This window comes from Panthera pardus, unplaced genomic scaffold (genome assembly GCF_024362965.1).
Source record: "Panthera pardus isolate Hobbes unplaced genomic scaffold, ASM2436296v1 HiC_scaffold_13, whole genome shotgun sequence".
NCBI classification, from domain to species: Eukaryota; Metazoa; Chordata; class Mammalia; order Carnivora; family Felidae; genus Panthera; species Panthera pardus.
Genome location: NW_026526688.1, coordinates 34,686,063 through 34,712,796, shown reverse-complemented (window position 1 = coordinate 34,712,796; position 26,734 = coordinate 34,686,063). Strand labels below are relative to the sequence as shown.

At 50.2% G+C, this 26,734-nt stretch overlaps 1 protein-coding gene across 1 annotated transcript; it reads right to left on the bottom strand.

Annotated features, from left to right (window-relative positions):
- Positions 1-21,537: 21,537 nt before the first annotated feature.
- Positions 21,538-25,805, bottom strand: NKX2-6 (NK2 homeobox 6). Its single transcript, XM_019467068.2, has 2 exons — positions 25,052-25,805; positions 21,538-22,163 (listed from the first exon to the last, which is right to left on the bottom strand). The coding sequence occupies exons 1-2, from the start codon at positions 25,329-25,331 to the stop codon at positions 21,538-21,540; spliced, it is 906 nt and encodes a 301-aa protein (XP_019322613.2). The 5' UTR covers positions 25,332-25,805.
- Between the last annotated feature and the right edge of the window lie 929 nt (positions 25,806-26,734).

Genomic DNA, 26,734 nt, shown 5'->3' with positions numbered 1-26,734 from the left:
ACTGCCTTGGAGAATTTAATCACTGCATGTTTACCAGTTCTGCCATTAGCCTCATTGAAGGTCAGGGCCATGTCTCGGCTCCTCCTTTTCCTGCACTGCTCCAGGAAAGCAGGGAGAAAACTGACATATATTGAACGCGCACTCTGGACTGACTCACTAGAGACATTTAATCTGCACTATACAGCCCACTGAGGATCACTTTTTACAGATAAGGAGACTGAAGCTCCGAGATTGAGGGTGGCGTGCCCAGGTTCTCAGAGCTAATCCGGATTGTTCCCGGCCACACCAGGCACTAGGCACACAGCAGGTGTTCAGTAGCCTCGTGTCCTCAGGTCGCAGCATCTCCCATGGGAGCATTATAGGCAGAGGGGCAAGGGAATGAATTAAGCCACCCTCCACAAGGTTAGCCTGGACATAGGCACCTGCCCCCAGAGTGGTTCAAAGGCACCGCCAGCCCACTGATGGCACTCGGCACCCCACGTGTTTCTGTGTAATGTTTGGGTTAACATGGTACGTGTGTGTTCGCGTGAAAATGCTATGTGAGTTTGGCGACACTTGAAGTTACCCTCCGTGGCACAGTGGCATGAATGGGTCAGACTTTAATTTTCCAAGTGGTGGTTGTCAGAGTGCGGAGCTGCAGGATGTGAGAGACGTGGCCGGAGAAAACAGGTAAGGGGACCAGCCCAGGGCCCAGGAAAACCAGGCTCGGGGAAGGGTGGCAGGAGGGGATAAGGTGCTCTGACCTCAGACTGTGAGGTGCACACAGACTGCCCAGGGGTCCTGCTAAAATCCAAGCTCTGCACCAGCGGGTCTGGGTGCACCCTGAGAGTGGATGTCTCCCCAGCTCCCAAGTGATGCCATTGCTGGTCCAAACCCCATCCTCGGGGTGCCCGGGTGGCTCTGTCGGTTACGCGTCCGGCTCTTGGTTTCAGCTCAGGTCATGTTCTCACGGTTCGTGAGTTCCAGCCCCGCATCCGGCTCTGTGCTGACAGTGGGGGAGCCTGCTTGGGCTTCTCTCTCCCTCCCTCTCTCTCTCTTTCTCTGTCCCTCCCCCACTCACACTGTCACTGTCTTTCTCAAAATAAATAATAAACTTAGAAAAAAAAGAACTTCCAAAAATAAAACAAAATAAAATAATAAATAAAATAGACCCCGTCTTCATCCCTTGAGTAGCAAAGGGCTGGGGGCCCTGAGCCGCTGTAGGTGGGAAGGTAGAAGATACTATGAGGGGGCGTGAGAGCCACTGTGGACCTACGTGATCCGCTCCATTTTTCCTTTGAAAGACTCCAGACCTCCTGTGTGTCTGTGCCATTTATCCCACTCGAAAACCCACTCAGGTTTCAAATCCTGTCCCTGCAAAAGGCATCTCTCTCTCTCTCTCTCTCTCTCTCGATCCTAATACTTTTTTTAAAAAGTCTGTTCCTCCAACTTGTGGCTGTGAATGCCAGGTCCCCCGCAGGCCTCTCTGCATGGTGGCCACGTGGGTTGGGATTTGGGGAAACCTGGCTAGTAGCTAACAACTCAACCTCATCACTGATGCCCCTCGCCAGTGCCGATCGCCCAAGAAGAGCCGCCGGGGAAGATTTATTGGGCAATGGGAACTCAGGAGTATTTTGCTAACGGTGACCTCGGTCACCTCCCCTGTCCCTGCATGGCTGCCGGCTTCTGGAGAGCCCGAGGCTGTGGGGCTGCGTCTGCAGAAGTTTCCCCGTGCACTAACTGGGTGGCCATGGTCCCTCTGTGCCTGGTCTGCTCAACAGCTTAACGGAGGCCCTCATGGGGAGACCCACCGGGGCTGTTTGTCTAGGGAAGGAGGCTCTGACCTTCCCACACTCCTTGCTGCTGGAAGCAATTTGAGACCTCCTCTCGCCCACTCCCCCAGCTCCCGATGCCCCCCATAAAACCGAGCAGGCTGTCATGGGTGGTGCCCTGTCATGGGTGGATGGTATCCAGGGAGGATGAGCGTCGGAGAAGGGGGCGGAGCCAACTTCCGGGGATGGGATAGGTGCACGGCCCTGTGGGATGAGGGGTGGGGGTAAGGTTACGCTTGGCTCTCCCGGGGGTTCTCCCGACGCCTGTGACTAGGTAGGGCCTGGGGACCCAGAGAGGCTGTCCCACAAAGAAAACTGCTTTCTTCCAGACCCGCTGACCAGAACTTCTCTGGCAGACGTTTTCTTGAGAATTATAATAAAGCCACAGATCACTGGAGAGGGATTGAGTCACTGAGTCAGGGGTTCATATGTGGCCTGAGGCAAGTCTTGCCCCTGTGGGAGGCAAGACCGTCCTGGTGTTTTCACAGTCCATAGGGGAAATGGCCACCCTGGTTTGGCGGGGAAGGAAGGGCAGATCTTTCCAGACCACCTCATGGTACCCCATGGGCATCAGCAAAGCCATTCATCCCATTTATGTATTTATCCAGGTTTCTACCCCCTCTGGAGGGACTTGGGGAGAAGAGAGGAAATAGAGAATCATCTGGAAGGCAGGGAGATAGGTAGGCCAGAGACAGAGAAATGTCCAGAACCAGGAGATACTGCGGTATTCCATTTTAAAAATTCACAGAATTAAATGTTGAGAGACCTTAACCAGCATTTAATTAATTAACCTATTTATTTATGTTTATTTATTTTTGAAGGAAAGAGAGAGAGAGAGAGACAGAGTGAGGGCAGGGGAGGGGCAAAGGGAGGGAGACACAGAATCAAAAGCAGGCTCCAGGCTCTGAGCTGTCAGCACAGAGCCCAATGCGGGGCTTGAAGCCACGAACTCTGAGATCATGACCTGAGCCGAAGTCGGACGCTTAACTGACTGAGCCACCCAGGCGCCCACCTAACCAGCATTTTAGAAGTGGAGGAACAGAGGTGCTGAGAATCTAAACGGCTCGTCTCAAATTCTGCATTAGCGACCACGTCAGAACTTGTCTCTCAATGCGTAGGTCAGTTTTTGTTTCTGTCTCCTAACACATGTGAGGCTTTTCATTATAAAATGTTTAAAGCAATAAACACATGCAGAGAGAATTGCTATAATTTAATTCATTTCATACATTTTATAAAAAGAAATAACCGACGCCACTGTTTTGAATCTGATGTTAATGGACACGTTAAGGCATTAAAAAAAGAAACAGCAACAACTGTTCATGCACCTCTCGTCAGGGCTAGTGGGTAGCTGATTGGTGAGTAGAAAAACTGATGGGTCAAATCCAGCATGACACCCTTTCTTCCCCAGACCTCTGGGCAGGACCGGCCCCAGCTAGAGGAGACATGGTGGGGCCAGGGGGTGGAGTGGGGTGACAGAAGCCCAGCCTAACCAGGTGTTCTGAGAGGAGCGGCTGGGTTTGCGGGACTGGCCTCTCCTTGCAGATTCCGGTTCAAGTCCCCTGAGAAACTAGGCTTGATGGGCACAGTGGGTCTGGCATATTCCTGATGGTTATCTCCTCACACAGGATGGAAGCCATTTGGTACTGAGTTCTGAGCAGGAGAAAAAGTGCGGAAAGAAAACAAGAGAGGAAGGAGGCCAGGGGAGATGCTTGCTCTTAGCAGATAGGGGAACCCACTCCCTCCAGCGAGGGCCCAGGGCCAAGGGGGGCGGGGAGGTTGGCCCATTTAATGTCCAGGCATTTTAGGGTGACCTTGCACTGCATAGGGACTGAATGAAATAGAACTTTCTAAACTAGTGAGATTCAGCCATACAGAAATCCTTGGTTTAGCACCAAACAATGGTAGCTAACAGTTAACTGACACTTAAAGAGTGCTCTTTGAAGTACTTTTCTTATATTAACCCACTTAGTCCTCCCAAGAACCCTAGGAATAGATACTACTATAAATAACCCCCCCTTTACAGAAGAAGAAACCAGAGGCACAGAGAAGTTGACTAACTTTGCTGCAGGCACTCAGCTGAAAAGCGGCAAAGCCAAGATTCGTACCAAGCGAGACCGGGATCTCGCGTGTTTAACCAACAGGTGGTATTATCTTTTCTGGCAGCTCTCCCAGCCAGGGTCCCCACAGAGGAGACAATGTGACTTCCTCAAGGCACCCTTAGAAATTGTCCTTGGAGTCCGCGTGTGACATAAATTGAGGAGGGGAGTGTGTGTTGGAGGGGGGTTCTAGGACATGCTGTCTGCCTTCTAGCAGCTTCTAATCTAACTGGGAAGCGGGGAGCACATGGTAAATCAGCTTTCGTCTCACACCTGTCTCTGAGCGTACCTGCGAAACTCAGGAAATGACAGATCACATAACATAAGAATGCGTTTCTATATGATTTTAAAAACTCAGCGAAATGGTTCACACCAACTAAGGGAGTGGTTACCTCTGGGGAGGGAGTGAGAGGAAGGTATTAGGTGGGGCTTTATTGGTAGCTGCAACTTTATGTGTTCAGGGAAATTTCTCAAGCAGAAAATAGTCACGGTAAATAAACATGTCTTGGGGCGCCTGGGTGGCTCAGTCGGTTAAGCGGCCCACTTCGGCTCAGGTCATGATCTCGCGGTCTGTGAGTTCGAGCCCCACATCGGGCTCTGTGCTGACAGCTCAGAGCCTGGAGCCTGTTTCAGATTCTGTGTCTCCCTCTCTCTGACCCTCCCCCGTTCATGCTCTGTCTCTCTCTGTCTCAAAAATAAAATAAACGTTAAAAAAAAAATTAAAAAATAAATAAAAAATAAAAAAAATAAAAAAATAAAAAAAACATGTCTTAAACCTTGTTAGTCCCTGGTGATAACCAAGCAGAAGGCCTGGTCCTGGCCCATGAGGAGTTTATATACTAGTTGAGGAGACAAACATCTATCGGAAAAGACAATTAAACTTGCAAGGGATAGTACGTACTAAGTGTCAAATCAATAGTGGACAGCAGGTGCGGTAGGAATTTCATATTTTTAAAATTTGAAGGTTGGGTTGGGTGCTGTTTATTGTGCTATTAGTACTATATTATTATAATATATATGTTAGCACATAAGCAGCTGGACCCTTTTCAGATGACATTTTACATGGACCCCAAATACATGACAGATAAAGGTGAACCTTTGGCTGCTCACCAGAGGCAGGGATCTGGAGACCTCTCCCCGGCCCATGCCCAGCATCTGTTTGTCCCAGTGCTGTCCCAGGAACCTCTGTAGCGTTTCATAACCCGGCTTCAAAACCACTAGACAAGGGGTCTCTTCAACTCACTTTCAAGCACTGGCAGCTTCAGGATGGAAGGCTTCATGGAGGAGGTGGGCCTTCAAAGGGACCTGGCCACCTTGAGAGGTTTGGAGTAAGTGGAGAGGAGGGGGAGAAATCTGCTTGGTAAGAGAAGCAGCCTTGACTACCACACGGAAGGGTCTACACACAATTGGTGACTCGGCAGCTAAGGAGGGTACTGGAATAGAGAGAAGTCATACCACCAAATTTGTGTTTCAGAAAGGCAGTGCTATCAATAAAACTCAAAGGCAACCTACAGAATGGGAGAAGATATTTGCAAATGACATATCTGGTAAAGGGTTATTATCCAAAATATATAAAGAACTTACAGAACTCGAAACCTAAAAAACTAATCAGCCAACTAAAAAGGGGCAGAAGACATGAACAGACATTTCTCCAAAGAAGACATCCAGATGGCCAACACACACATGGAAAGATGCTCAACCTCACTGATCCTCAGGGAAATGCAAATCAAAACCACAATAAGATTCCACCTCACGCCTGTCAGAATGGCTCAAATCAACAACACAAGAAACAACATGTTGCCAAGGAAGTGGAGAAAGGGGAAGCCTCCTGCACTGTTGCTGGGAATGCACACTGGTGCAGTCACTCTGGAAAACAGTATAGAGGTTCTTCAAAAAGTTAAAAAATAGAACTACCCTAGACTCGGCAATTGCACTACTAGGTATTTACCCAAAGAATATAAAAATACTAATTCAAAGGGACACACGCGCCCTAATGTTTATTGCAGCGTATCTACAAGAGCCAAATTATGGAAACAGCCCTAGTGTCCATTGATTGAGGAACGGATAAAGAAGCAGTAATATATACATACAATGGAATATTATTCAGCCATAAAAAATGACTGAAATCTTGTCATTTGCAACAACATGGATGGAGGTAGAGGGTGTAATGCTAAACAAACAAAAAAAAAAGTCAGAGAAAGACAAACATCATATGATTTCACTCATATGTGGAATTTGAGAAACAAAACAGATGAGGAGAGGGGAAAAAAGAGACAAGAGACTCTTTTTAAAAAAATGGTTATTTATATTTGAGAGAGGGAGAGAGAGTGCAAGCAGGGGAGGGGCAGAGAGAGAGAGGGAAACCGAGAATCCTAAGCAGGCTCCTTGGTGTCAGTACCAAGCCTGATGTGGGGCTCAAACCCACAAACCATGAGATCATGGCCTGAGCCAAGGTCAGATGCTCAACTGACTGAGCCACCCAGGCGCCCCAACAGACTCTTATTTTTTATTTTATTTTATTTTATTTTATTTTATTTTATTTTATTTTATTTTTTTTTTTCAATATATGAAATTTATTGTCAGATTGGTTTCCCTACAACACCCAGTACTCATCCCAAATGGTGCCCTCCTCAATACCCATCACCCCCCCTCCCCTCCCTCCCACCCCCCATCAACCCTCAGTTTGTTCTCAGTTTTTAAGAGTCTCTTATGCTTTGGCTCTCTCCCACTCTAACCTCTTTTTTTTTTCCTTCCCCTCCTCCATGGGTTTCTGTTAAGTTTCTCAGGATCCACATAAGAGTGAAACCATATGGTATCTGTCTTTCTCTGTATGGCTTATTTCACTTAGCATCACACTCTCCAGTTCCATCCACATTGCTACAAAGGGCCATATTTCGTTCTTTCTCATTGCCACGTAGTACTCCATTGTGTATATAAACCACAATTTCTTTATCCATTCATCAGTGGATGGACATTTAGGCTCTTTCCATAATTTGGCTATTGTTGAGAGTGCTGCTATAAACATTGGGGTACAAGTGCCCCTATGCATCAGCACTCCTGTATCCCTTGGGTCAATTCCTAGCAGTGCTATTGCTGGGTCATAGGGTAGGTCTATTTTTAATTTGCCCCAACAGACTCCTAACTGTAGAAAACACACTTAAGCATGCATCTGTTGCGATGAGCACTGGGTGTTGTATAGATGTTCTGAATCATTCTTTGTACACCTGAAACTAATGTTACACTGTATGTTAACTAATGGGAATTTAAATAAAAACTTACCAAAAAAAAAGTGCGGTTGGAAACAATGACAGAGTGCAAGAAGGTAATCAGGAGGCCAGTTCCAAGGCTGACCTAGTGAGGGAGGCAAGAGAAGGGGGCCATGCAGGAGGTATCACAAAGTAACAGCAGATACCGGGCTACAGGGTGGGCTTTAGGCTCCAAGAGGCCGAGTTTAAATCCCAGTTTTCCGCTTTTGAGGTGCATATTCTTGGCCTCTCCTGGCCTAAGTTACTTCCTCTGGTAAATGGGAGTGGTAATAGTTGGACGTCATGCAGAAATGTCCCACGGATCACATGGGGTCACGTTCGTGAAGCACTCAGGTCAGGTCCCAGACCAAGGACAGCTGTAGCCAACATGGTCCCTGACGCTCCAGGGGGTCATGTCACATCCCCCATCAGGATGGAGAAAGCAGAGAGCAGGCCAGGCCTCCCAGCGACTCGCCCCAGAAAAACGCTGTCGACAGTTCCCTTATCTGGCCTCGAAGATGAGAGTGTTAAGGAGCAAGAAGGAATCTGTGTGAAGTCGCTTTCCACCTGGATAGCATCATTGCATGAGTCACAGATGTACTGCTTCTGGATACACAGTTGTCCTGAAGGCTGGGGTCCTTTGGGGCTCAGAGGTGAGGGGAGCTGCTGAGGGGAAGCGAAGCAGGAGGCAAGGAACAGGCGGCGTGGAACCAAAGCAAGTCCTGCTGTGTATCCGCCACTTGTACCTAGAGGGGTGGCCAGGTCAAAACAGAGGCTACAGCAGCCGGCAGAGGAGCACTGCAGACCTGGAGGCCGGGGTGGTTGGTACCAGGGAGTGTCCCGCTGTCCCAGGGACAGTGGGTGTGTGCACTCGTCCAGGCTGATCCTTACTCCTGGTGTTTATGCACGTGAGCCCCTGACTTTTGTCCTTCCTGGGTGGAACCCTGTGCTTCTCCTCTTACAGCCCTTCTGTGTCACTGCTCAGTTCCCACTGCCTGCAGCCTAGGGGCGAGCCGGGAGGTGCATCACAGCCTGCCCCCTAACCCCCCGCCCCGGGAGCCTCGGCCCGGCTCCGCGGGTAAGGCTACTTGTAGGTCAGGAAGACATTTCTCTGTCAAGTAGGAGAGCAGAGAGGTGCAAGAGTTGCATTGCCCCATTTCTTTTCCCCTAAGGATAAGAGCTGCTGCTTTTATTTTATTTTATTTTTTTTTTAAATTTTTTTTTCAACGTTTTTTATTTATTTTTGGGACAGAGAGAGACAGACCATGAACGGGGGAGGGGCAGAGAGAGAAGGAGACACAGAATCGGAAACAGGCTCCAGGCTCCGAGCCATCAGCCCAGAGCCTGACGCGGGGCTCGAACTCACGGACTGCGAGATCGTGACCTGGCTGAAGTCGGACGCTTAACCGACTGCGCCATCCAGGCGCCCCTAGAGCTGCTGCTTTTAAAGGGCCGTGATTGTCAGGATTCCTTGAGAGGGTGGCAGGTTACGAGATTCGTGGTCTGCAAGGACGCTGATAAGACATGAACTCCACTTCTCCGGGAGAGGTCAAGCAACACCAAGGTGACATTAGTGGGGGGCCTTCGGCCGTGGGGGTGTCTCCACTGCCCCTGTTTTGCATTTGCTGCCTCAGAGATGATAATGTGGCCCCTCACAGACAGAATGAAATGATGCACCCCGTCTCGGGGTGACGGGTCTGGCTGGGTCACTTTCTTTAGATTTATGGTTGTTAGACCCATGGAGGCACCCGCCTTACCCCACAGGCTGAGGCCTAGAAAGAGAGGATGCAAACACATCACACTGCCAGTCTACCCCCTCCCCTGTAAATCCGACTCTTACGAGGAGCTGAGAGTCCCTCATATTCCTGATACGACCTAAGAGTTCCTGGTATTGACCTATATCAATTGAGGATTATCGGCACGTGAACTGCCCTGGGGCAGATAACTCAAGAGAAGATATCATCCGGCAGGTGAGCTGGACTTTTCTAAAGCGCCCCCATCCTTGGGGTCTTGCCTGGTGCACCCTACCCCCCTGTGATGCAGAGGAGCTTAGCTCTTCAACTAGCACTTGGCAGGAGAATGCCGATTCCTCCTCGGTTTTGGAACCGTGAGGACGTGATTCAGAGGAGCCAGTAGCTGGGTGGCCGGCCATGGTTTCAGCCGGCCCAAGACGACAAAGCTGACTGTGTAGAGCGAAGCAGAGACGAGAGGTGGATGGGAGGCGGGATGAGTTCAAGTCCCTGCTGTTAGCCAGCTTCACCTTAAGACTTCCTGCCATTTGGCTACGTGGGCCAGCCGGCAAGTTGCCTTGACTTTTGTTTTGTTTTATTTTTCTCATGCTGGTGTGAGTTGGGTTCCTATCCCTTACGACCCAGAGAGTCACAGATAACCGCTGGTTTAACCAGCCCCGTTTCACACAAGGTGAAGTTGAAGCCCAGAGAGATGAACCACCTCGCCCTCCATCGCTGAGGTGGTCAGCGGCAGAGCTAAGCCAGGATCCAGATTCAATTATGTGGATTCTCAAAGCAGTTCTCACCTCAGGTGGAGTGAAGAACCTCTGCTCTGGATCAGAGCAGTGCGTTTTGAAGGAGCCGATCAGATCACTTTCCCTTCTGGGTGTTTGAGTAAGAGCCTGGGGAGGAGAGCCGGAGGCCGGAGTGGCTCATTTACCAGCAATAGTTGTATTCCAGAGGCAGACAGTTCTATTTTAGATACTCAAGTTCAAACCAAGACAGAGGATTTGTACACAGGAGCAGTGGGGTTATATTCGGACCCCTAACCTACAAGCTATGCGACCTTGGGTGAGTCCCTCACTTTCCCTAGTTTCTGTAGCTGTATGGGAATCGTACTCTCACACGTGGTGATTAAATGAGGGACAGTATTTATAGAGGACATTTGTGCATGGAAAACACACATCTCACAACCACCGGCATCACCAGCATTGGTGTTCGTCACACACACTGAAGCCATGGCCAACAGCTGGTGTCTCTGGAGCCCTCAGTCTATTGATTCACTCCGTCTATTCCCAACTGTCAGTATCCAAACAGGAAGGCAAAGGGCTTGACCTGAAAAAGAAATCTGAAACATTGCTTACAGCCAAAAGCAAAGGCGTTGCTTGGAGTCCCAAGGAATTTGGGGAATTCCCTTTTCCCCCCATGACGGAAACTGGAGGCAATGGTGCCCCCTGGTGGGAAGCGTCAGTACTGCAAACCGTGGCTGTGGATTACTCCATCGGTGCCATTATCTCCAGATGTTCTTGGGTTATATGTAATGCTTTTAAGTAACGTGTTTACAGGACTTATTCTGAATGCAAATGTCCCTCAGTGGAGGACAGGATGCCATGGGAATCTCTGTGATCTCTTACGTCTCCAATATCTGAAGGTGCTCGTTAGGCCAGACCTTTTCCCTCTCGTGATGCTCTCTGAGGTTGGGATGGAAATAGCAGGTTCAGGACAACACCAAGATCAGTCAGAGAGCATGTGATGAGTGCTCAATCATCAGTAACTACACCTGTCTGTTTAGGTAGAGCACAGTGAGGTGCAGCGGCTGAGAAAGCAGGTGAAATGGCAACAGTATAATGGAAAGTAAATGAGCTTTGGAGGCTCAAGTTCTACCTCTATCATTGGTGGTGATTTGGGATAAGTTTCTTAGTCACTTTGAGGCTCAGTTTCCTAATTTGGGAGCTTACTGGACTCTTTGGGCGCTAGAATTTAGGGAGGGATTATGGTGATTAATTAATATAATGCATGTCAAGCGTTTAGTGTGGGCACTTAGCGTGGGCTTAATAAGCATTTATTATTTTTCTCTGCCCACTGACTATGCCCCTCTTCAATTCTCCTTCCACTTCTCCAGTGAGTGGTCCCAGGCAACGACACCAGTGCACAAATATTCATGGGGCACACCTTACCGGCCTGTATTGGCATGTTCTGGACATGAAAGTAAAAGAAACGAGGAAACAAGTTGAGTACAAGGAAAATTGACGAGAGGTGTTGAGGAGACGGAAGGACCCGAATTTTCAAACCGTCCTCGTGAAAAATGTACATTAACACAACTACTTTGGATAAAGAGTAGACCCTACTAAACCTGACCACATGCACACTTCAGGACCCAGAATTTCCATTTCTAGAACACAGCCAACAGAGGTGTATATTCACCAAAAGACATGTGCAAGAATGTTCACGGCAGCACTACTTACGGTACAGTTGAATCTTGAGCAACAGGGGCTTGAACTACGTGGGTCCACGAGATACACAGATTCTTCCCGGCACAGACTGTTAATGTGCCAGTATAGTTAACATACATATAGATGTACAGTATAGTGATTCAACAATTCTACACCTTACGGTAAGTGTACTCTTAATCCCCATCATCTATTTCACCCATCCCCTCACCTTGCCTTATGATTTTTTTAAAAAACATGTTTAATGTTGATTTATTTTTGAGAGAAAGAGAGAGACAGAGCACAAGCAGGGGAGGGGCAGAGACAGAGGGAGACATAGAATCTGAAGCAGGCTCCAGGCTCCGAGCTGTCAGCACAGAGCCCGATGTGGGGCTCGAACTCATGAACTGTGAGATCATGACCTGAGCCAAAGTCCTATGCTTAGCCACCCAGGCGCCCCAATGTTTATTTATTGTTTAAGAGAGAGACAGAAAATGAGCAGGGGAGGGGCAGAGACAGAGGGAGACACAGAATCCGAAGCAGGCTCCAGGCTCCGAGCTGTCAGCACAGGATCCGACGTGGGGCTCGAACTCACGAACCATGAGACTACAACCTGAGCTGAAGTCGGACGCTTAACCGACTGAGCCAACCAGGCACCCCAACCTTATGATTTTCTTAATAACATTTTCTTCTCTCTAGCTTACTTTCTTGTAAGAATACAGTGTGTAATCCGTATAACATACAAAATATATGCTCATCAGCTGTTTATGTTATTGGTAGGTTTCTGGTCAACAGTAGGTTATTAGTAGTCAAGTTTTGGGGGAGTCAACATTATACACAGATTTTTGACTACGCAGAAGGGCCAGTGCCTCTAACCCCCATGTTGTTCAAGGGTCAGCTGTAGTTCCAAATTGGCAATAGCCCAAATGGCCACCCACAGTAGAATAAATAAATCCATGTCATATATCCAGACCGTGGAAAACCGAACAGCAAATAGGAATGAACAAACAGCAACCACAACACCACAACACGAATGCATCTCACAAACATAATGTCGAGTGAAGGAAGCTGGACAAGAGAATATACACCATACGATCCCCAAACAGGCAAAATTAATCTATGAAGTTAGAAGTCAAGCTAGTAGTTGCCTTTGAGATCAGTGACACCAAGAGGATACGAGAGAGTTCCGGGCAGGGGTGTGAATGTTCTGTTTCATGACCTGGGTGCCGATTACATGGGGATTTCACTTCGTGACTGACATTTAGTTCAGGTGTATGTATGGTGTTCATGTACTTTTCTCTGTATATGTTATACTTCAATAACAATTTATAAAAATAAAATAAATTGGGTAAAATTTACTCAATCAAGAGGCTTATGCTCTCACTCGTGAGCAATTAGAGAAACAACCAACTGAAATTCAATGCGTATTACAGCCAGGGATAAGCCAGGAGCTGCAAGTGCCCAGAAAATCCTGACGAGAGACACCCTGAATTTCTCCAGGAGGTGGCTTTTGAGTGGGACCTCAGAGACTAAAAGGGGAGGCATGTCTCGTGTGCTTAGGAAAGCCAGAATAGTCGGCCGAACGCAAGAGAAGGCATGTGGAAGAACCCAGCAGGACATGAAGCTGGAAATGTAGGTAAGAGTTTCATGTGTCGGGTTATAGAATGTGGACTGTGTCTTGAGAGTGAGTTCTTCACCAAGGAATACACAACATGTTGTTTTGTTTTGTTTTGTTTGTTTTGTTTTGTTTGTTTTGTTTTCAAATCCTGTAGCAGCCTGAAAAATGGCCAGGAGAAAAGAGAGTAGAGGCAGAGAAATGAGTTAGGGTGCAATCGCACGTGACAAGAGACAGATAATCTGAACTTGGGTGGGAGCAGTGGGAACCTAGAATAGGGCTGGGAGGAGACAGGAAAGGTGAAATGGGCCAATGGAGCGTCAGCCTGGGTCACAGGCAGGAGGAGGTGGAGAGAGATGGGCTCAGGAAATATTCAAAGGGAAATGTCCAGGAGGGGACAGGCAACTCAGATCTGGAACTCTGGATGAGGGTAGAGCTGGAGATGTTGAGTGTGGGATTTGGCAGTTACCTGGCTTCAGAGTCGATGACATTGGCTGGGGAGAGGGCACACAAGTCGAACACTCTGACTGTGGGATATCCAGAGTGCTACCTTCCACGTCACCTCACACAGAGTCCTTGGTTCCCACGTACTTTACGTGGTATACCCCTCACTACTAAGTTCCTCCATGTGGATTCCCCAGCCTCTCTACCGCCCCCACTATCCAAATCTGTTCACCCTTTCAAGGGGCTTATCTCAAGCTCCTTCTCTTTCCTCAAGCTTTCCCAGATTATTTGGCTTGATTTATTTCTCCTCTAAGAGATACCAGCTAAGAGATACCAACTAACATACCCGCTAGTTTTCTAATTACCTGCCTGTGTCCTCTATTACTTGAGATGCCTATTCAGCCGCTACAAATAACAGTGGCTAAATGACAAGCCAACACAACTGGCTGGAACGAGACCGATGTTTTATTTTTCTCGTATAATAGCCAGTGTGTAAGCAGAGCAAAGCCCATAAGGTGCTGGGGACCTAGGCTTCTTCCATCTTGTTGCTGTGTCATAATCTAAGATAGCTACTGCTCTTCCCACCCCTCCATCCAGGGGCAGGAAGAGAAGGAAGTGAAGAGAAGTTCCCTTCCGTTTAAGGCTATGTCCTGGAGGGGGCACACGTCACTTCCGCTAACATCCTTTTAGCCAGAACTCAGTTACTTGGCCACTCTTAGCTGCAAAGGAGTCTGGGAAATACAGTCATTATCTGGAAGGCTGTGTGATTAATCCTCGGGGATTCTATTACTAAAGAAAAAGGTGGGGGGAGCGTGCCTGGGTGGCTCAGTCGGTGAAGCGTCCGACTTCAGCTCAGGTCATGATCTTGTGGTTCGTGGTCTACGAGTTCGAGCCCCTTGTCGGGCTCTGTGCTGACAGCTCAGAGCCTGGAGCCTGCTTCAGATTCTGTGTCTCCCTCTCTCTGCCCCTCCCCTGCTCATGCTCTGTCTGTCTCTCTCTCTTTCTCTTTCTTTCTCTCAAAAATAAATAAATATTAAAAAATTTTTAAAAAGAAAAAAGGGGGAATAGTTATTGGATGACAGCTAGAAATCCCTGCCACATGTCTCACCACTATAAGCATCTTTTGGGTAGCAATTGTAATAAAGGTAAATGTTCATTTAATTCATTGAATAATTCATATATGTATAAGCACCCATTCTAGTTTTTTTCCTGTAGTATATTTGGCTTTATAGGTGCTTGTCTTACCCACAGTTTAATGTCCCTCTTGAAGACAAGGACTCCGTGTTATGCATCCTTGTGTGTTCTGATCCTGTAAATATTTTCTTTTAATGATACTGGCATTATATTCCCCCCCCCCCACTATGTTCAATCTAATTATCCTTAATACTTGCCAGTTAAGTTGGCCTACAGGAGGATGGCTAGAAGAATAAAACAGAGGAATTATTTTTCACCATGGCCGTAACCTGACTGATAGAAGCTCTTAGAGTCCTTGTTATCAGGGCTCAAAGACCCCTGCCAGGAACCAGATCCCTATTCACACACTGGACTTTCTTCCAACTACCAAGGAGCCAGATCAGAAGCTGGGTCTTTAATGCAGACTTTGTGGAATCAGGCAAGGAAGCTAGACAGCAACCATTCACTCATTTGGTCAATCAAAAAATGGTATTGGGCCCCAACTCCATGACAGACATAGTGTGTGTTCAAAACACACTGGGGTCTGTCACCGACATGAGGCTGATTGTTGGGAAGGGACAAAATACACAGAGAGTAAATGCATCGTGATGGAGAAGGCCAAGATGCTCCAGGAGCAGGTACCTGGGGACCTGACCCATGGGGAATGTCCAGGGGAGATATCAGAAGGCCCAGCATAGGGCTGGAAACATGAGCCATCAAAGGAAAGTTCACCTTTGTCCCACTGAAGTCTTAACTTCAGATTCCAATTTCCTGGGCCTTAGGGTTTCAAGCAATTAAGCTGGGCTGGTGACAGGAGGAAGCAGGAATTATTGAGGCATGGATGGGAAGGAAGCAGGTTTGGCTGAGACCAACTTATAAAGAAAGCCCTGGAGGGACTAAGTAAGCAAGTGCTCTGAGATTCTGGCCAGGGCTGCTGGGCAAATCGGCTTTTCTTACAGTGGAATCTGGACTGTGTCAACTAAGCCCACATCCTTCTCTCTGGCGGACTCGCTGGAGTCTAAACAGACAGTCGGGGAGGAAGGCAGAGCGACTTTCCCGGAAGCTCTCCTCTGAGGCAGGGAGGTGGGCCTAAGGAGAAATGGCTTGGCTCGGGGCTGAATTGTTTTCACTCTCAAGAGCTGGCCATCTGAAAGTGTGAATCAGCATCTCTGGGGATTCAAAGTGCAGGGGGGAAATGCAGAAAAAATGGGCAAGGGGACATGACAGCCAGACTCTTTAAATATCTGTTTGCTCACTAGTGACAGAGGGTGCTGACTCTCCCACCTGCTTCCCACTCTCTCTGGCATCTTGCCTCATATTTATCCCCTCACTCAGCTTTCCAAAGCCTGCCACCCTCTAATGCATTTGTCCTTCAGGGAATGAAGAAAGCAGTGTCACTCAATGGTCATTTGATTAGTGTCAGGACCTGAACTTCCCATTGAGTAGTCAGTGGGAGTAACCAATGGCCAGAGGGCAGGGGGTCGGGGTCTGGTCAGAGTTCTGTCTCTAATGCACCCTTCTGGCCCTCGGACTCTTCTTTAAAAAAAAAAAAAAGTTTATTTCTTTATTTTGAGAGGAGGGAGAGGGGAGGAGAGAGAGGGAGAGAGAAAGAATCCCAAGCAGGTTCTGCACTGTTAGTGCAGAGCCCAACCTGGGGCTCAAACTCACCAACCTCAAAATCATGACCTGAACTAAAATCAAGAGTCAGTTGCTCAACCGACTGAGCCATCCAGGCACCACTGGCCCTTGGACTCTCTCTGTGGATTTGGAACAGGAATGTTCTCTGCCCATACAGAGGTGATGAGTATGCAACGAAATCATACAGAAGGTGTATCGGTGTAAGACTGATATGTTTATGAAACATACATGGAAATCTGTCCGATGATACATCCTTGTCCTGCAAGTCAATTCACAGGGGCCACGGGACACACTCCAGCCAGGGAATACAGCTGCACCAGTGGGAAAGGTGCTCCCACAGCAGCATTCTTTGCTACAATCCCCGCTGGAAACTCTACTTTTTTAGCAAATACATACAGTGAGGTACATGCATTCAGTGAGGTTACAATGTAGCAATGAAAATGAGCAAACTTGAGAAGGCTGGCTGGCTCCGTCAGTAGAGCATGGGAATCGGGAAGACGTTGGGGACTCTTGATCTCGGGGCCTTGAGTTCGAGCCCCACATTGCATAGAGCTTACTTAAAAAAAATAATAAAAGATAAAATTAGAAAAAAATAAAAAGAAAGAGAGAAAATGAGCAGACTAAACCTCCCACGCAACAGCATGGATAAATCTCGCGAACATCAAGCTGAATAAAAGAAGCAAATCCCAGAAGAATACTGGCAGTACGATTCTATTTATGTAACATCTAAAGTCAGGCAAAATTAAACCACTTTGTTGAGGGATGTGTCCCCTTGGGTAAATCCAGAAACCGAAGCCTGTAAATTATCATCACAAAAGTCAGAATAGCTGGTGACTCCTTTGGGGAAGGAGGGAGGAAAGGGCTTTGCATTCTGGAAGTGGCTTGAGGAGAAGGGCTGCTAGAGAACTGGCACTCCCTGTCTCTTGCCTTAAGGGGGGGCTACATCTGTGTTCATTTTACAATTATTCTCTCAATCGCATATATATGTTTTATGTACTTTTCTGGATATGATCTACCCTACGATTAAAAAAACATAAATGCATCGGGGCGCGCCTGAGTGGCTCAATCCGTTGAGTTGGTTAATTTATATGAAATAAATTAAGCTATAGCAATTCTCTCTCCATTTGTTGACTGCTTTAAACATTTTATCATAAAAAACCTCACATGTGTTAGGAGACAGAAATAAAACTGATCTATGCATTGAGAGACATGACCAAGTTCTGACATGGTCACTAATGTAGAATTTGAGATGAGCCCTTTAGATTCTCTGCACCTGCGTTTCTCCACTTCTAAAATGCAGGTTACTTGGGTGCCTGGGTGGCTCAGTCGGTTAAGCATTGGACTTCAGCTCTGGTCATGATCTCATGGTTGGTGGGTTCGAGCCCCACATGGGGCTCTGTGCTGAAAATTTGGAGCCTGGAACCTGCTTTGGATTCTGTGTTTCCCCCCCCTCTCTCTCTGCCCCTCCCCTGCTTGCACTCTATCTCTCGTTGTCCCTCAAAAAGAAATAAACATTAAAATATATAAATGCATCTGAAATCAACAGGAAGACACACGACATAGGATAATAGCCTCAGAGACCCACTGCCTCCGTTTTATAAACAAGGAGACTGAAGCCCAGAGAGGTTACAGGCTTGCTCAAGGTCACAAAAATGTGCTTCCGGTCAAAGTGGGACTAGAATGAGGTCCAACAACTTTTCAAACTCAGTGTTCCTCCACCACCTTTCATCTCTCTCTGAAGAGGCCTCTCTCTGGGGGGAGTGGAAGGCACAGCTTTCCAGCCTGGAAGTTCCCTTGTTTTGTGAAAAAGAGAAAGGCGCATCAGCAGGTCGATATCCCAAAGAGCTAGAATCAACTCTGAGGATTGTACCCACTTTTCAGATGGAATTTCAAAAGATTTAAATCCGTCCCTCCAAAGTTACCTCATTGTAATGATAAAATTACAAAAAACAAAATTCCAGAAATCTCTGGCAACTCTGAAATTGGAGTTCTACTCAGGCTGCATCTGATTTGCAGATGGTATCGGAGAAAGGGCTGGAAGGCGCTGGGGAGGGAGGGGAGGAAGGACTGGGAGCCAGGAAGTCTGCAATTTTATTGACTTACCCACCTGGCCTAGGTGAGACCCTTAGCCCTGGGACAGTCAGGAAAGGAACCTCTGCTATCTCTCTGAGAGCTTTTTTGTTTTGTTTAGAGGTCAATTACTTCCCATTTGGGAAGCTTGTGAACATTAAGAGGTGCCTGAAGTGACGGGGCTGAACGATGCAGATAAGAGCTGATTGCTTGCAGAGCGCCTCCCTGGTGAAAGCCGGGCCGGCTAAGCTGGGGACGGTAAGACGCACACACAAAGGGGCAGCTCTCAGTGCAAAGGAGAGATTCCAGGACGGAAGATGGGCAGCTGGAGGTGGGCTTGATGAGCTGAGAGAGGGATGCGTTTTAAAGTGATCTTGACAGGCAGAAAGTGAGGAGACGGGAGAAGACAGTTGCCCTTCCCTCTGCTTTCCTTTTGGAAAGCCATCGTTGGTGTCGGGAGAATCTCAAGCTTCCGGAATCTCCACCCAAGAGAAAACCACACGGATTGCCTACGGACAAGGTTTTGTTAGTTTAGTTTTTTGTTTGTTTGTTTGTTTGTTTACAGCAGCAAAAACGGAGGCTGCAAAAATCTCGAGAGCAGAACAAAAAATGTCGTAAATCAACGGCACCTCTAAAGGATCTTGGGCATATATGACAGCAACATGCCATCCAGCCTCCCACGCCCCTTCAGCCAACTGAATGCAGTTCACGAATTCCCAGAAGCTAGCCTTGAACTGCATCTCAAACTACTGTAGAACACGAGCATGGCTTTGGCGTGTGCCCGCTTACTTTTCTCCACTCCTGAGGCTTCGACCTTTCCTGGAGCCTCTCCCAGTAAACAGTGTCATTCCCACACTAATCACCAGGCTTAATCCCCTCCTGCAAACACCCACCTCCTCCCCCACCCCTTCTCTTTCTTTCCAGAGAGGGCGCACTGTCTATCCTCTTTGACACGCAGCATCGACCACCTTGTATTTTTAGATACCTTTCTCCTGTTAGTCTCTGGTATCCAATGAGATAGTAAATTTCTTCGGGGCAGCAGCCCTTCCAGAAACATCTGGGTGATGACTGAGTTGCTGATGACTGAACCAAGCTGCTTTTGCCTTCACTCACAGACTTGACCAAGCCATAGCTCATCCTCGAGGCTGTGCTTTTTCCGTGTGGTTCAAAATGTCGAGGCAGCATGGGAAGCAAGGCCTGTTCAGAACATCTGGGACCAGCCTTGGTGCTTACTTTTCCATGTGAGAAGGGGGCAAAGGGCGAAGAAACTAACATTTACTGTTTCTCTATTCGGTGCCGAGTACTCTGCTAGATAGATCCCTGCGATGGTGACCTACGATTCCAGGGCGAGCACCTTACCCAAAGAACCGCAACAAAGGATTTTTAAAAATTAACATGCAGAACTTTAGAATCTGCTCTTGGGAAAACGTAATAGGACTCACTGAACAACTGGGGGCTGGACAGATGGTCCCTCAGTGGAAGCATTGAACTTAAGCTCAACTGTCATGAATCTAAGGCCAGTGTCCACGTGTCCTTCCCTTTTGTAAGGAATGTCCCCCAAAGTGAAAGACGGTAACGCCGTGTGACCATTTTCCCGCGATGGACAGTTTAACTCTAATCTCTATTTTTTTTTTTATCTTAGCTGAATTGGCCAAGGAATATTTATTGGTCCCAAATTTAAAGTACACAAACTTCCCTTTTTAATCTCAGGAGCACAGCACAAACTATAGTTACAAGACACTGTGGAGTATGTCTAAATGTATTTTTATTAACAGCGAAAATAGAGAAATAAAAAAGGATGAAAATCAAAAGGAGGGAAAATGTAAGGAAATGGTAGTAAGAAAAAATAAGAATAATACTCTTGTTTTTAGCTTGAACACATAAGCTTCAAGAGATGTTAGCAATGACTAGTCAGGTATAGTTTACATAGGACCAAAGAAGTCTGTTTCTCACGTTGGTGGAAACAATCAGGACACATTCAGAAATGAGAAAATGCAGGGCCAGTACATTTTGGTTAAATATTCGCATTTATTAAATAGAATTTAATTTTTGGCATGTTAGTGGTGGAGGGGTGAAGAACCAGAGTTTTCATTGTCTACAAATGTTATCCAAGGGGAGAAAACAGGGGCCCAATTTTCCTGCCAGAGATAAATGCATCTGACCCCTTGTTCCCATTAATAGAATGAGTTTGTTTTCGGTCTTAAATTTGCAGAATTTCAAACATCTTTACGGAGGAGGGTCATGATTTCCCCCTAAAGTTCAGGTGTCCTACCCATCCCTAGGTGGACTTACGGCCTCCTGGATGCCTCCTTTCCTGTTGCCTGGTTTAGAAAAGGGTTGTGGTTTGAAAGAAACTCCACAGAGAGAGAGAGCGAAGAAATCGGGTCACCTATCTCCAGGAGTCCAACCATTTTGTCTCCCTAGGAAATCTTGTCTGCACCGAGGAGTCAGAACTTCTGGGTGTCGTTTTTTATTTTAATTCGAAGTTGCTTAGAGGTAAGGAGAGGTGGGTGGATTCTAATGGCCCCCACACACGCAAACACACACAAATATATTTAGTGTATTCACTCAAGGTGCTGGGCTGAATACAGGGGATAAAATGCAGTGACCGTGAAGGGGAGAGCCAGAATACCTTCCCCGAGAGCAACCACGTCCCCACTGGATTAATGCAGTCCTCTGCGAACAGAGAAGCGAGGCGGGTAAGGGGGGAGGGCATTTTAAAGTCCCCTGAGGGGTTAGCTCACACGATAGTTCCTCACCAGGACCTCCTGCACCCCCCACCCCGCCCCGCTCTACACCCGGGTTCCCACATCTCATTGGACTCCTCATTCTTCCCCACCCCCCTTGCCTTTAATGGAGGATCGAGGCCCTCTAGAGCCCCGAACCCCCCATTCACCACCACCCCCCACCCCGCCCAGGCTCCAGGCTGCTGCGCACAAATTCAGGAGCCTATCAGCAAACCCTGGGTTTGAGGCTCCACAAGTCACCTGCTTCAGTACTGCTCCGAACGAGAAACTGCCAGCCACCCCGGGCTCTCCTCCCTCCCAGGGCTGCTTCGTGGGCGGCCGGCGCAGGCCCTGCGCGCTGTCTTTGGGGAGAAGACCGTCCCCGGGCCTTCAGCGGGATGGCTTGTCGGGGGCAATTCGCAGTCCCAGGGATTGCTCGGGGAGAAGTGCCATCCGGTCGCTCCGCCAGCGCCGCCCTCCATCCCGGCCGCCGAAAGCGGTGGGCGGCGAGGCTGGCACGGAGCACCGGGACACGGCGGGCGTCTCGGAGCCACCGCGCCTCACCAGGCCCTGACGCCCTGCAGCGCGGCGGGCAGGTGGCTCTGCGGGCCGGCGCCGGGGCCACCCCCGCCGAAACCCGCGCTGGCCAGGGGTGCGGGCGTCGCAGGACCCGGGGGCGCGCCCGCGTAGCCGCCGCCGTAGCCGGCGCCAAAAGGGGCGCCCGCGTAGCCGCCGTAACAGGAATAGGGCGCCGCGGCGGCGCCGTAGGGGCCCGGGAAAGCCGGCGCGCCGGGGCCCAGGCAGGGCTTGCCGTCCCGCACCAGCACGGGCACCGCCACCCGGCGCGGCGCCGGGGGGTGGCCCGCCAGTTCTAGGGACTTGTCCTGGCGCTGTCTCTTGCACTTGTAGCGCCTGTTCTGGAACCAGATCTTGACCTGCGTGGGCGTGAGCTGCAGCGCGCTGGCCAGGTGCTCGCGCTCGGGCGCCGACACGTACCGCTGCTGCTTGAAGCGCCGCTCCAGCGCCAGCACCTGCGCCTGCGAGAAGAGCACGCGGGGCTTCCGCCGCTGGCGCGCCTTGGGCTGCTCGGGGCCGGTCCCGCGCGCGCCGCTGCCGGGGTCGCCGACGCCGAGCTCTGGCCCCCTGTTCCCGCCGTGGAGGGGCGAGGCTGCGCTGAGGCCCGGCTCTAAAAGCACAGGAAGGAACAGCGTCAGCGCCCAGCCTCCGGCTCCCCGAAGCAGTTACATGGTTTCCAAGAGACGCCCCTCTCCCCTGGCAGCCTTCACTCCGCGTCCCCTTCCGTCCCCTCTGCCGACCCCTCACCCCCGTCCCAGGACGGTCTGAAGGCTCCTTTCCCCCCACGCTCTGCCGCTGTTGTATCTGCAGGCACATACGTAAATGCTGCCACTCCAGGGTCCCCGGTGTACAGCCTTGTCCCAAAAGGTAGTTGATCAAGAATCTAAGACCACTTCATTTTCTTCTTAGAAGGTCTGTGGGTGGGTGGTGGGGTAGGGGGCGATTCGCTGTGGTTCGGTTCTAGCGTGGCGGTGTTTGGGGAAGCTTTTACCTCGAGGACCATGTGTGAGTGTGGGGGCCTGTTAGATGGAGATTGACTTTGGACCGCCCTGGGTGGAAAGGGGGGACAGAGAAAGGGAGAGAGAGAGATGATAGAGAGAGAGTTAGGGACAGAGCGGAAACTTGGTGACGCGCTTGCCAGTGGGTTCCTGTCTGCCTGGTTATCCGTGGTGGTCCGGGGCGCATCGCAGGTTATTCAGATCCAAGGCAGGGGCGGGTGCCCTGAGAGTCTCCGACCTTCACCCCACCCTTGCCCACACCCTTGTCTTTTTGGTCATCAAGCGCTCCACCGGCACCAGGGACCGGCCCCATCTTTCTTGGATGTGATGCTCTTTAATCCAAATAGAATAAAACTGAACAAAATATTTCGATTTCCTGATTCTTGGCTTGGAAACTGCGGTTCTCTTGGAGGAATATACAAAGTTTAGACCCACATTTGGCTTTTTAAAAAGCGACCTCTTTCTCCTTTGGGGTGTCTTTGGCAAGCAGGTGGCGTTGGTTTCACCCTGCCTTCCTCTTCCCAGGGTTGGTGCCCTCGCGGATCACCCGGACTGAGGCGGCTGTGCCTGAAGCACGCAGAGATACAGCCTCTCCTCCCCTTCTCCCCACCTCTTTTCTGTCTTGGCTAAGCTCTGTTTTAACTCAAGGGTAGGTAGAGAGGAAACGCCGAGTTTTCATGGAGAATCACGCCAGGAGAAAACCAGGAATGCCGAGGGGCTGCGAGTTCTGGGTGAGGTAGAGCAGAACTCGCCTGATTAGGGAAGGTGCGGGTTGGAACCCGACTCCAAACCCCCACCCCTGTTGACACAGTCTTCTGGAGGCAGGTGATGGGGCTGTTTGATAGCTGAAGTTTGTGGAAATAAAAACTTTCTTCGGCCTTCCTTCAGCTTGTGCTCAGAGAAACTGGGGACATCTCGCAAAGAGGGAAAATATTGATGGGGATTTTAATCTTAGCAAATTGAAAAGTAACAACTGACCTTAAGCAACTCTTTGGAACAAGAAGGATCCCATTTCAGAGTCGCTGACCATGCAGGCCAAGGGGCTGCGTGACACCCTGGTGCGTGCCAGCAGCAAGCGCCCTTGGTCTGCAGCCCCTCTTGCCCTGGTCTCTGAAAGCAAGGTGGTCTGGGGACAGGCAAAGTACGCAGACTCCACCAGGAACGTTCGATCATTGCAGTGGACCCGGGCTTAGTCCCTGGAGCCGGGCGCAGGCCCCTCCTCCGAGTTAAGTCCATGGCAGCCTCATAAGAGATGCTGCTTAGGGGTTCCCCAGGTGAGGAGAAAGCGGTGCGCGTTCCTTTGGCTGGCAGGTAACAGCTGTGGTCCGAGTACCGCGATCCTTTCTCAACAAAGCCAGAGTGAGTGACGAGTTGGCTGAGCAGCTCGGAGGGAATTAGTGTTTATAGAGTCTGCAGAAACCCACAGGCCTCTCTGAGAACACACAGCAAAGGTTAATGTTCTCCAGGCTCCTGGAGTGGGTGAGTAACCAGGCCATTAGTCAACAAACAACTCTGAACTAGTCCCTTTACTTATTCGTTTGAGCCTTGAATGGATGGGCCGTGGCACGGCCTGGCGGAAGAGGCCCGACACGACAGGCCTGGCGGGGCGGACCCCAGACGCGCACGGAGGCGCAGAGAGAAGAGTGGCTTCTTCATCCCTTGGAATGTGGACACTTTTCTGCGGAAGCTTCCCAGGTCTCAGGAGCCAAGGCAACACAACTCAATGCCTGCTCCTTCCCTTCCTGCGGCTAGGCACAGGTGCCAAGGCCTGGCTTCCCTGCGCACGACGTGGCACTTTCGGAGACCAGGCACGGAGACCCCCGGAGTCGTCTCCCAGAGCTTCGAAACCTGGAGCTGCCCTTACCCGGCTGCCAGACGCGGAGGAGCGTCCGCCAGCGCCCGCAGGGCCGTTCAGGCCTAGGGACGCAGACACGACCTGATCTGGTCGCCACCTCTCTTTGTCCAGACGAGGAACCTGGGCGGAGGATGACTGGGCTGGCCAGGCCACTCAGCAAGCCCCAAGCTGCGGCTTGCCCCAGAGCCGGCCGACTTTCCACTCCCAAAGCGCTCGGCTGCTTTGATGGCTACACTTGGGGCAGACGCTTTAGGGTACAGAGACGAGGAAATGGCAGGGGAGACCCGTGGTGTTGGAACAGAGCTAAGACACCTAGAGGGTTTCGCTGTGAGAAAGGGAAGCTGGAGTTTCTGGGAAGTGTGGCTGTGACTGGGGGTGATGAGCTTGTGCGAAGCAGAGGGCAGGCTATGGAAATAATGAACCCCCTACGATTCAGGGGGCGCAGGAAGCACACCGGGTGTCTGAAGGGGATGGTAGAGGGGGCTGAGAGATCTGCCTTTTGGAATTCTCAAACAAGGGGAAATAGAAGCCCTCGGAGCAGGAAAGACCAGGAGATGCGCGTTAGCCCCAGGCGCCAACTGGTCATGACCAACCCCACAGCCAGGATCCCCGTGTAGAAGCCGAGACCTGAGCGCGCGTACTTACGTGGCTCCTCCACGCGTTCTGAGTCCATCTCTGCGAGCGTCTCGGGGGGACCACCAGGACACCCCGACTCGTCGGTCCTGTCGCTGTTTCCGCCGCGGGCGCTGCAGGTGCTGTGAACCTCTGACTTTCGCGGTTCTGGGACCGGTCGCTGGCACTGAAAGCTTTCAGGGCTGCCCGGTGCCTCCCGGAGTTGCAAGAATTCGGGATCTATCTGCTCTGGCTCCAGCCTCAGGATATCATTGACCGAGAAGGGGGTGGAGGTGACAGGGTTCAGCGGCATCCCGAAGGCGGAGGAGGCGGGGCTGGGGTATCCCCGGTCACCCTCTGGGTGTCGCCCTGAGCTTCCCCTCTTGTCGCTGCAAACACAGCGGGCAGAAGCCCAGTGTCCTGGACTGCGCCTTCCTCTGGGCCATCCCTGCCGGCCGGGTGACCGAGGCCGAGATCGCTGACCCTCATTGGTTCCGGCAGGAACCACGTGCTAATCTGTACCTTCCTCCCCGGGAGCTTTCTTCCCGCGCCCTTCGAATTCCTCTCCACCCCCCAGCCACCTTCCGGAAAGGTTTGGTTTGTGTCGACGGTTCTCAAAAGCCAGGAAAATGGGAGAGGGTGCTGCGCGCGGCTCGTATCTGGGTGAATACGGTAATAGAGGGAGCTGCAGAGGTCAGCCCCGTCCACGGGGGCTCTCCTAGGGGACGTGAGAGGATGGGGGGTGGAACCCTTGCTCTGCAACCCGAGCCCGTCCTTCCGGCCCGGCCTTTGCTCAACTCTCCACTCACGTGGCCGAGGAAAACTGAGGCGGAGACGGCTGGGCACCCGCGGGATTGGAAGAGCATGCTGGAGTCTTAAGTGGGCGCAGGGTGGGGTCCCCCCGCGGCGGGGAGTTCGGTTCTGGGAGCAGAGGCTGGGCGCCGGAGGAGCGAGTCTTGACCCGTCTACGCCTAGCCTCAGCCGGAAACTTCTCGCTTTGAGCAGAGTCTGGGTCTGGGGAACCCAGATGGCCTCTTCGTAGGCGGAGCATCTCAGCTACGGTCGCCAAGACTTGGCAAGGGAGCTATATTGGGGGAGCCCCCTGGCCTCTTGGCGGGCTCCGCGAGTGAGTGGGGAGGAGGAAACGTACTAGCCCCCGCTCTCAAGGCCCCAGACAGGGGCTCCCTAGTTCCTTCTCTTCCTCCCCTTTAATCTCCCTAAAGTTGATTGTTTTCAGCGTTCCAACTTTCAGTGTGTCTGAACTCGGTGTCGTCCTTTCTCTCCTCACCCCCACCTCCAGCCCCGCCCCCAGGGGGGTGGGAAGCCCTGGGGAGCATTAGATTTTCAGAAAAACTCCTCTTGGACGCAGCTGGCAACAAGTGGAAGGAGACAGTGTGTGCAGCGGCTGGGAACTGGAAGGTGGAGTCAACACGTCTATGTCTAGACCTTGCTCTTAAACACAGCTGTGGGCTTTGATTAAAGTATTTACCTCTCTAAACTAAGGCTTACTTTTAAAGCGGAGATAACAATAGGCTCATCGTAGGATGATTGTGAGAATTGAGATAATGTGTATGAAGCCATCAGTGAATGTCCACCGCTATTACTCATGCTACATTGGTTCAATTAAGAATACATGATTTAGGGTGAGCAGTCTCAGCAGACTCTAAGGAGTTTTAAAGTACCTTTTAATCAAAATGAGATCGAGTTCTTTTTTGG